The 10,726-nt window shown below is 49.2% G+C and overlaps 1 protein-coding gene and 1 long non-coding RNA gene across 2 annotated transcripts in view; both read left to right on the top strand.

Annotated features, from left to right (window-relative positions):
• Positions 1-10,467, top strand: part of MFSD11 (major facilitator superfamily domain containing 11) — a 12,291-nt gene extending 1,824 nt beyond the window's left edge. Inside the window, exons 3-13 of the mRNA XM_005884222.2 lie at positions 937-1,044; positions 1,878-1,957; positions 2,064-2,160; positions 3,134-3,192; positions 3,671-3,815; positions 4,475-4,515; positions 6,060-6,125; positions 7,568-7,693; positions 8,182-8,356; positions 8,943-9,078; positions 9,804-10,467. Coding sequence (XP_005884284.1) covers positions 937-1,044; positions 1,878-1,957; positions 2,064-2,160; positions 3,134-3,192; positions 3,671-3,815; positions 4,475-4,515; positions 6,060-6,125; positions 7,568-7,693; positions 8,182-8,356; positions 8,943-9,078; positions 9,804-9,968 — 1,198 coding nt within the window. The 3' untranslated portion in view covers positions 9,969-10,467. The remainder of the gene's footprint in view (positions 1-936; positions 1,045-1,877; positions 1,958-2,063; positions 2,161-3,133; positions 3,193-3,670; positions 3,816-4,474; positions 4,516-6,059; positions 6,126-7,567; positions 7,694-8,181; positions 8,357-8,942; positions 9,079-9,803) is intronic.
• Positions 2,175-2,797, top strand: LOC106724433. The gene is made up of 2 exons (XR_001360229.1): positions 2,175-2,413; positions 2,649-2,797. It is a non-coding gene; the product is annotated as an uncharacterized LOC106724433 (long non-coding RNA).
• Positions 10,468-10,726: the final 259 nt, after the last annotated feature.

The raw sequence follows: 10,726 nt of genomic DNA, 5'->3' as shown, positions 1-10,726 counted from the left end.
GCCCCCCCCCCCCCCCCCCCCCCCCCCCCGGTCTTATTTGGTTATCACCTATCCTAAGCCTGACGTTGTGTATGATATATGAGGGTAAAGGGATATTTATGCCCATTTTTTTCTAAAGGATTCCCATAACATTTTGTAGTGCTTTGTATTCATGCGTATTCTACAGAACAAGGGAAAGGACATTTGATAGTTGAGAGATTCATAAAAGCCAAAGGATAATTTACTATGGGTTTATAAGTAGTAAATAAATTCAGGGCCTTTGAAATGGTTTTAGTCACACTTTGTCCCAAGATATGCGTACTAGTAAGGCTGGGTCTCTAGTAGCTGAACAGTGTTCAATGAGACCATTAGGTTGAGCCACATGGACTCTGGCTTAAGGACTCGGCCTGTTATTTATAGCAGCGAGGTCACACGCACTTGCCGGGAGTTGTAGGCTGAGTCTGCAGGGCAGACTGGTTGACTGGGGCCTCGGGAGTCACATGACCAGGTACGGGATCTGGGCTCCCCCGGTCACCAGGCGCCCAGGTGGACGCTGGACAGGTCACTTAGCCCTTCCGTGCTTCAGTTTTCTTCTCTGTAAAATGAGGACGTTAACAATACCTTCTTCCCAGAGCTGTTAGGATTAAGAGCAGAAACATGTAGAAGGTCCTTGGCCTAGTGCCTGTTCCATGTGATGTGTTCGCTGTTGTTATAATTTACCAGGACATCGAAAACCATATCGTCCAGGGCACACTTACTCAAAGGAACATCGGATGAGACTTCAGTATTTTGTGCACGTGAAAACTTTAACATGGCGTTCAGTTTAAGGATATAATTGTACACGCCGCCTATAGAATGGGAATGTTGATTGCAAAACGTCTGTAGGCTAAGTAAACTTGAAAAGTAAACTTTTAAGACAGCTTGGCGTGGTTTTGTTTTTGTGCGTTATGTGTACAGCATGGCGATTATTTATGGCGTGTTCTCCGCTTCCAATCTGGTCACCCCATCCGTGGTGGCCATCGTAGGACCTCAGCTCTCCATGTTCGCTAGTGGTTTGTTTTACAGGTGAGTCGAGTACTTTTCTTCCTTTCATTTCACTGAGAACACCTTCAGCGTCTCTCAGGCACATAGCGAACTTGTAACAGGAACCTGCGGCCGTGGATTGACTAGAATAGATGAAGACGATGTTTTAGGGATTTGGCTGTCTTCTTTGTGCTCAGGGATACCACATTGTTTTAATGTGATTGGTCATGTGTATACCTGCTTTTGTTTTACTCTTAATGAAAATAGCATTCAAAAATCTCTTGCCACAAGAGTTGAAGAGAATTCCCCATGAAATAAGCTTATTTGATATCAAGTTGATTAACAGGAATTCAAATGAAAGAACCAAACTTTCCTGTGGGCTGTGGAGCTACAGTCCCATCACGGGCTAAGCAATTGGCAAAGACCGGCTGCACACCATCATTCAGTGTCTGATGAACCAGTAAATTAAGAAATGAGCAGGTCACATCTGTCCCTTTTTATTGTTTTGTTTTCAACACTGGAGGTGTCCTTTACAGGTTGAGTTTAATTTTTTAAACTATGTTTTTATTGATTTTTAGAGAGGAAAGGAGAGGGAGAGAGAGAGAGAAACATCAATGATGAGAGAGAATCATTGATCGGCTGCCCTCTGCATGCCCCCCACTGGGGATGGAGTCCGTCACCCTAGGCCTGTGCCCTGACCAGGAATCAAACCCGTGACCTCCTGGTTCATAGGTCGACACTCAACCACTGAGCCACGCCGGCCAGGCTACCGGTTGCATTTTAAAAGAGGACCCTCAGAACTGACTCCTAGAAGGCACAATGGCGTCCTGTGTCAGGTGTGGTTTGACGTAATCCGTTGACCTGTTATATTTTAGCATGTACATTGCCGTTTTTATCCAGCCTTTCACGTGGTCCTTCTACACAGCCTCTGTTTTCCTCGGCGTGGCAGCTGCGGGTGAGCATTGGGGTGTTTGTCTTCCTCGTTTCCCGGGGCTGACCTAAGAGTAGCATTGAAGCCGCGTGGTTTCACGCCCCTGAGAACCGTTTGGCTTGAATTGCAGTGCTGTGGACGGCCCAGGGGAACTGCCTGACAATCAATTCCGATGAGCACACTATTGGGAGGAACAGTGGCATCTTCTGGGCGCTCTTACAGTCGAGGTAACGATCCTTCGGAGCTCAGCCTTCCCTGGCATTTCTCGTCACGTAGTTTTAGAGCTTTGTTGTGTCGGAAACGCAGATTTTCCCACGTTGAATGGCTTAAGTTCCTAGCTGCACACGGGTGAAAAAAATTCATAGAATTACTTCAAATGCATGGACCGACCTCAAATGCATTGGAAGTCTTGGTTAGTAAATAGAAACTGATATTAACCCTAATATGTTTAGCGTTGGCTATCCTTCAGGGACTATGGCAGTGATGGTGAACCTTTTGAGCTCGGCGTGTCAGCATTTTGAAAAACCCTAACTTAACTCTGGTGCCGTGTCACATATAGAAATTTTTTGATATTTGCAACCATAGTAAAACAAAGATTTGTATTTTTGATATTTATTTTATATATTTACATGCCATTTAACAAAGAAAAATCAACCAAAAAAAATGAGTTCGTGTGTCAGAGGTGTCATAGGTTCGCCATCACTGGACTATGGAGATCTTACTTAACTTTAATAACCCTCATGAGATAACACACCGGTGAGAAAACAGGCTGCAAAGTTAAGTATCTGATCTGGTTCAAACCATCATTCTCTGGACTCCAAAGGCCACGTCCTTCCGACCAAGCTACACTGGCAGGTAGTGCTTAACAAAGACGTATTTAAATTCAGAAGTCAGACTGAGTCGCGTCCGGAGTGCCAACAAGCAATCACATGCCTTCGTGTGAGTCAGGACCTCTCGAAGGCGGTGCTGAGTCAGGTGCCGGCCCGTGGAGCGGGGCCCAGCTCCATCTGGGTCAGTTGAGTTTTTCAGAGTCAGGGTGGGGTGGACACTTTCAGAGGATCTAGGGCAGGTAGATGCTTTTACAATTATGGACACTTTCTGCTTTCTCTCTTTTTAACAAGTAACGGGAACATGGTTTAAAAGGCTAGACATATGAAAATCATTTTCCAACATTCTTTCCTTCCTTTTTTTTAACCCCAGCTTGTTCTTTGGAAACCTCTACATATATTTTGCTTGGCAAGGGAAAACTCAAATATCAGGTTTGTTTTACTCATTTTGCTTTATTCAGATATATATGTGCAAAACATAACGGCAGTTTCACAGAATTACCCAGGGTTGCTTTGTTCAAAATTGTTCTGGACCTTGGTACCTAAGGCCTCTCAGATTTTAGCTTTTGGTGACTTTTTCCTTGGATTATATTATTACGCTGGGATTATAGCTAACGGCTGCCAATGGCACCTGCAGGTGTGGGAGGGGGTTATGCTGTGAATGACCATATGCGTCAGTTGTCAGACTTTTGAATTCTTAATTGTTTTGTCTATATGCTTCTTTGATTCAAAGGATCCGATTAAGTTCTTGTACTTTTTTTTTTTGTTGATTAGTATTTCTGTAACTGAAAAAGCAAAGGTGGAGATGCCCTGTGTTACTGATGCAGTAAAGTACAAGTTGAATGCGGAAGTGTCTCGATGGTTATAAACAGGCTCGAGACGTCTGCTTTCTTCTCCTCCTTCCCCCCAGAGAGTGACCGGAGGACAGTGTTCATCGCCCTGACAGTGATCAGCCTGCTGGGGACCGTGCTCTTCTTCCTCATCCGGAAGCCGGAATCCGAGAACATCCTGGGAGAAGATGACTCTTCCGATGACCAGGACCTGGAAGTCAGCGGGTGAGACGTCGGGCACGTGCCTCTCCGCTTGAACACACATTTTGAGTCGATCTAGTCTAGAGGCTACCAGCCTTCTTACAGCCCCACTGACACCCGATGCCGGGCAGGCAGGAGGGGAAAGTTTTAAAGCAAGTACCGGGAGGGAGGAGGGCTCGGGTGGGAGGTGGCGTTGCCCCACCCCGTGCCTACAGGACCTGGGGCTTATTTCAGAATTCTTGTGCTACACCTGGCCCGCATTTTTTATTGTTTTTGGCCACATTTTTAATCAATTATACTGCACCCAACCGTGAACCCAGATGGCGGGAGGTGTTGCTTTTGAAGCGTTTTAACACTGAAGAACTTACTCTTTAACAGTAGGAGTGGCGGGAAATTGAGCTAGCGCACATGGTTTTCACGGGGTGAAAATAGCAGGCTGAGCCGTCACATCTGAAAAACATGCATGACTGTGTTCAGCGCACAGAGCTTGAAAGAATTCTGTTCCTGGTCAATACCATCAAGAGCCACCGGGTGGCGCCAGGCCAGCTGCTGGGCAAGGCCAGCCTCCTGGAGCAGGGAGCACTGAGGCGCTGGGGTCCTGGCCCTGACCAGCTTCAGTGGAAAGTTCTCTTTTCAGTTTTCAGGGGATAAAACTCTTATTTCCTTTCTTTTTCTTTTCCCAGGTCTTCCCGGAGCAACCTGACCAAGGCCGTAGATGCGTTCAGTAAGTGTTTTCTGTGGCTGAAGTACAGGAACTGATTGTCTAGGAACCACGTCAGCGCGTGCCTCTCCCTCTCCCGTGGTAACTGGGTGGCGGCACCCGGTGTTTTCATGCTTCTGGGGCTGCCGCTCTGAAGGCATGAGTCTTCTCCACACACACCTCAGGCACGGGGGTGTGAAGGATGGCGGGGATCCCACAGCCTCGCCCGAGCGGCAGGGAACCCGGGAATTGGGGGTTTGCGGGAGAAAGTGAGGACGCAGGCCATCTCTCCAGGCACCCCTCACCTCTCAGAGCGGGGCCGGAGCGCCGGGGACCGAAGGGTTCGTAAGGACAGCCGCTCGCATCTGTCTGGCTCTTCCTGGCTAACCCTCGTGTTTCATTTTATTCTCACAATCCCAAGGCTGGTGTAACATGTATGATACGACCTGTAGATGTGACCTATCCTTATCTCCATTTAATAGAAGAGAAAACGGAGGGTCTCGGGTTCGATTCCTGGTCAAGGGCATGTACCTGGATTGCAGGTTTTGATCCCCGGCCCCGGTCAGGGCGTGTGGGAGGCAACCAGTCGGTGTGTTTCTCTCACATTGATGTATCCCTCCCTCCCTTTCTCCCTTCCACTGTCCCTTAAAAAAAAAAAAAAATCCTCAGGTGAGGATTAACAACAAAAACACAGTTTTTAGAAATGCATTTTCCATTGCATATTTTAACTAATTTGAGCAGCATGAAAACAAACATTAAAGCGAGTGTAAGCAAGTGCGGAGCTAAAGTTTACCCTCAGATCTGAGTGAGCAGCTCAGGAAGTGTGTTCAGCGGCCGCGTGGTCAGCAGGGCCTGGTGATTCCCATCTGAGTCAGCCTTAAAGCTGCTCCGGACGCTAATTCCTTCGGGAAGTGAGCACTGTGCCAGCTGTTGACTCCCTTAAAGGCCTAACCTTTAAACACGACTGTTAGAATGTTCTGTTGTTTGTTTGATTCCATTTTCTCCATTTCATGTTTGTTTTTTTTAAATTAGAGCTAGAGAATGCATTGGGGAAAACACGACTCTAGAATATATTTGAGCAGTTGAAATGAGCATTTTACTTATAGAGCAAATAGTTCATACCTTAAGCTTTTTTTTTTGTTTTGTTAATCCTCACTCGATATTTTTTGCATTGATTTTTCAGAGAGAGTGGAAGGGAGAGGGGGGAGACAGAGAGAGAAACATTGATGTGAAAAAGACACATTGATTGGTTGCCTCCCCCTGCACGTGCCCGACTGAGGCCAAGGATGGAGCCTGCAACCGAGGTACGTGCCCTCGACTGGAATTGAACCGGCAACCCTTCAGTCCCAGGGCCGATGCTCTAGCCACTGAGCAACCAACCGGCCAGGGCCAGCCCTTACGCATTTCAGTCTGAAATGTGGGTCACCGAGCTCTGTCCCGATGTATTTGTTCACTGGCATTATTGACCAAGGGGTGTTTCGGTGAACAGATGTTTTAGGATGTTTGTTCGATTAGTTGAAATTAAGTACCAGATTCTTTTCTTTCTTTTTCTTTTTTTTATTTTACAGAAAAGTCTCTTAAATTGTGTGTCACCAAGGAAATGCTCCTTCTCAGCATTACAACCGCCTATACAGGTGAGTGCTTATCAGGGAGTAAGTGCCTTGACTTTGGTTTGTTTTCTGTTGCCGAGTAATGGCAGCCACCACCATGTCATGCTTTCTCACAGTTCTGCGCACTGACTGGGCTTAGCGGAGGGTGCTGGTGATGGTCCCAGTGGGGGTCCCTTGTGGATGCTGTTAGAGGGCAGCTGGGCTAGAACATTCCAGATGGTTTCATTGGCTTTCGGAAGGGTCAGATCCAGGCTGGGTCTCTGCCTCTCCAGGTGTGCCTGCCAGCTGCAGGACCTCCCACGTGACCCCCTCCTCCCCTCCCTGCAGGATGCCAGGCTTCTTAGTGGCACGGGCTCCAAAAGGGGCAGAAGGAGAAAGGACAAGACCCTGAAGCTAGCCTGGCCCCTGCCAGCGTCACCTCCACAGCACACAGGGCCAGCCGCGTGCAGTGTGGACGGTTCTAACGCGGGCTTGTATCCGGGGGCACGGGCCATCCCAGCCAGTGATTGTAGGGCAGAGTGGACGCTATAGGAAACGACAGAATAAACCTTTGTGGTTTTGTATGGATTAAGGTCATTTTTTTTTAATATGATTTTTTATTGATTACAGGGAGAGGGAGAGAGGGATAGAAACATCAATGATGAGAGAGAATCATTGATGAGCTGCCTCCTGCAGGCCTCACACTGGGTATCAAACCCACAACCCGGACAGGTGCCCTGACTGGGAATCTAACTGTGATCTGGTTCGTAGGTCAGTGCTCAACCTCTGAGCCACGCCCGCTGGGCATTAAGAGAATTTCTAATGAAAAGGAATGAGTCTGGTGGCTAATGCTGGTCACGTGATGTGATAATGGGTGGAGTGCTCTTACGTCTGAAGAATGACAGGAAACTTATTTCCTCCTAAAAGGGCTGGAATGCGCCAGTTGCTACTTTTGCCCTTATCTGCCTCATGGGTATAAATATCTTTTTAGGAGAAAAAGTAAACATCTTTAAAATTCAGTTAAGGTTTGTATCTTTGAGGAATCAGGTCTTCGGCTGATCTGCCCTAATTTGTACCCCTTTCACGGTTTCCTGGGGAAAAAGGATTTAATTAAAAGGTTATTGTGCAATAGCACCTACTAGTTTTCCAAATGTATCACCTCTTCCCTTGGGAAGCTATTGTATAGGTTGTGAGTTCTATCCTCTGCCCACCTGTATACACACGCAGTGACTGTTTTGAACATAAGCACGTCTTTGCTCCTCTGAGTTGTGTATTTTTATCGGAAATATGTGCCATCTGCCGTCGTGGGGCCAATTCCATTTCATCATGAACGTACTCTCTGCTTGGGAGGAACATTTCAGGCTGAACAAGTTTTTGTTGCTTGTGTGTGTGTTTGGTATGTGCACGGCTCAGACACTCCTAGGCACAGAGGAGAGCTGGGGAGGGGCAGGTGTGAGTGTCTAACTTAAACCCGATTGTTCCGGAAGGTCTGGAACTGACGTTCTTCTCCGGGGTGTATGGGACCTGCATCGGCGCCGTCAATAAGTTCGGAGCAGAAGAGAAGAGCCTCATCGGGCTTTCCGGCATTTTCATCGGCATCGGGGAAATCCTCGGTCAGTGAGGGGAAAAAGTTTTGCATGAAATCTGTTAAGTTATAGTTGAAATTTTAAGTGTACTTTGCCTCTCTCTGTTCTTGAATTTCTATTTCCCTGTTTATTTTTCCCCAAATGGGCAGGTCTTTGTTTTTTTTATTATCACTGTTGTAAGGTAACTAAGTTACAAGACATTTGCCAAATAATTCAGAGACAAACCCATAAATAGGAAAACACAGGGTCTCTGGAGATGCTCAGTGAGGTGTCTGGGAATCCCCGACTTTCTTGTTCTCTGTCTGACGCCAGCTGGGGTCCCCCCTCCCCCCGCCCAGTTCTGACACTCCCCAGGGTCAAGGGCGTCGGGCCTGACCTCAGACCCAGAAGGAAGCCCTGGTCCCCAGTCTGCCCGCACTTCTCACTGGATTTCATTTCTTTTTTTTTCAGATCATTATTTTGATTTCTTAACCTGATCTTGGGTCATTCTGTTCTCGGTTTCATTGACTTTATAGGTGGGAGCCTCTTCGGCCTCCTGAGCAAGAATAATCGTTTCGGGAGAAACCCGGTTGTGCTGCTGGGCACCCTGGTGCACTTTGTAGCTTTTTACTTAATATTCCTCAACATGCCCGGGGACGCCCCGATCGCCCCCCTGGAGGGGACCGACAGCAGCGCTTACATCAAATCCAGGTGAGGCCACCTGCTTTCCCAGCAGTCAGGGGAGGGCGGGGGGTAGATGGGGAGGTCTTCAAAGCGGGGCAGGTAATCCTCTATAATGCGTTTATGGAGCCAGCGTGCGTTTAGGTGGAAATCCATAGAGAACCAGTTATTTCTGTTGTTGGTGCTAATCTTTTCCCACTAAGTCTTCTCGATCTATGAAGAAGCACGGAGCATCCGGTGTGAATGTTGTGCCTCTGCTTTTCTGAGCAGTGAAATCGCTGGAAGTGAGGGCCTGGGGGAAGCACAGCGAGGAGCAAGGGGTGGCCGTGCAGCTGGGCAGGGCGGCCGGTCCTTTACCGACATTTATGTCCAGAGCCACAGCCTCGGGGCGGTCCTGCCGCAAACACTTGGCAGCCCCGCGTTGGCTGGACTGTGGACATGAGTGCACTGGAGCACACGTTCTTCCTTTGGAAACTCCAGGATTCACTCGCTCTTGTTTCACAGAGTTGGAAGCTTGGGAGGGAAAATGCTTTTGCGGGTGAGCTGCTTCCACCTTTGAAATGGCTCGCGCAGATATTGTTGGTGCTCGTTCTCAATTAATGTTTCTTCTACTCAGCAAAGAAGTGGCCATCTTCTGCAGCTTCCTGCTGGGCCTGGGAGACAGCTGCTTCAACACGCAGCTGCTCAGCATGCTGGGCTTCCTCTACTCCGAGGACAGCGCCCCCGCCTTCGCCGTCTTTAAGTTTGTCCAGGTACCCGGGCTGCGGGTTGTGCAGCCTTTGTTTTAGTGCTTTAACTATTTTCTTTTTTTTTTAAATATGTATTTATTGATTTCAAAGAGGAAGGGAGCGGGAGAGAAATAGAAACATCAGTTAGGAGAATCATTGATCGGCTGCCTCCTGCACACCCCCTACTGGGGGTCCAGCCGGAAACCCCCGGCATGTGCCCTTGACCGGGAATTAAACCGTGACCTCCTGGTTCATAGGTCAACGCTCAACCACGGAGCCACGCCGGCTGGGCTAACTTTGTTTCTTATAATGTGTCTCTGACGAGCAGTGGGGACATCCGCTAACGGGGTTTGTGAATAGAATTAGGAAGCAATGCCCAGAGTGTGACCCTCCTGCCCCCACTCATGTGAGAGAGCTTATGTTCTGGTCTCTAGTTCAGTTAGAGCCTTCCTTAGACACCTGGATTCATGCGCAGTGTAGCCAGTCCTGGCTGTGATGCACATTACTGCTCCGGTTTTCCGCCAATTGCTGTTTTAAAGAACAGACTGTAGCCCACTCGATGGTGACCCGCTCTGGACGGGAGTCTCTGGTGCATGTTTGTGAGCGGGTGACGGGTGGAGCCCTGTCGAGACGCACGGAGAGCTCTGCCAGTCGCAGAAAGCCGTGGGCCTGCATGTCGGGGGGTCGGGGGGCTCGCTGCGAGCTCGGGCCACCGCGTGCACGTTGTGACCCATCTTCCTTCTTCCTAGTCCATCTGTGCAGCCGTGGCGTTTTTCTACAGTAACTACCTTCTCCTCCACTGGCAACTCCTGCTCATGGTGATCTTCGGGTTTTTCGGAACCGTGTCCTTCTTCGCGGTGGAGTGGGAAGCCGCCGCCATCGTGGCCCGGGGCTCTGACTACCGAAGTATCTGATCCCGGGAGGCCGCGCGAGGGGGGAGGTCGAGCGAGGAGGGAGGCCGAGCCTCCGCAGCAGCCGGCACAGCGGAAGGACAGAGCGTGTGGCAGGGCCACCTTCACTCACGCGGGGGGCGGTGCTCAGTGTGGGAAAATGAAAGACACGGGCCTGCCGGGCCTCCCAGCGCCGGACCCGAGTTCACAGACGTTCACTCTCTAACGCGGGCGGAAGAAGGGAAGCTTGTTCTGTCGATTATAGTTGTTTAAAGATATTGTTTTTCAATCCGTCTACCGCAGGTTCTTTATAATCATGTTACCAAATGTACATGTTTTCCTCTCCCTCCTGTTTCCTGGAAAGATCTTGCCTCGATTCAAAGCACCAGGCCACATGTCACGTGGAGACTCGCTGGGCCGGGGGGATGTGCCGCTGCGGAGTGACGGGGAGCATACGCTGCCCCACATGTGTGTCTGGGACGACATTGAAATAAACGGCAAGGTGCCGAAATGGGATCTCATCTTTGAAAAAATTTTGCACTTTCTTCCTCTTTAAACGTCTTGTTGGATACGTTTTCGTACCTCGCAGTTCATAGCGAGCAGTGCCTGGTGGCTGGCGCCCACTGGGCGGTGCCTCGTAGATGAACTGTGCCCCTGGCTGTTCTGGAAAAGCCCTAGTGGGAGGCTTCCCAGGATTCAGGGTTTGTGGGCGTTGGCGGGGCCCCGCTCCCCTGTGAGGAGCGACTGGACGGGAAGAGCCTCTCCTTAGCTCTCGGAGCCCT

Source organism: Myotis brandtii, unplaced genomic scaffold, assembly GCF_000412655.1.
Source record: "Myotis brandtii unplaced genomic scaffold, ASM41265v1 scaffold825, whole genome shotgun sequence".
Lineage (NCBI taxonomy): Eukaryota > Metazoa > Chordata > Mammalia > Chiroptera > Vespertilionidae > Myotis > Myotis brandtii.
This window is presented reverse-complemented; position numbering and strand designations above follow the sequence as displayed.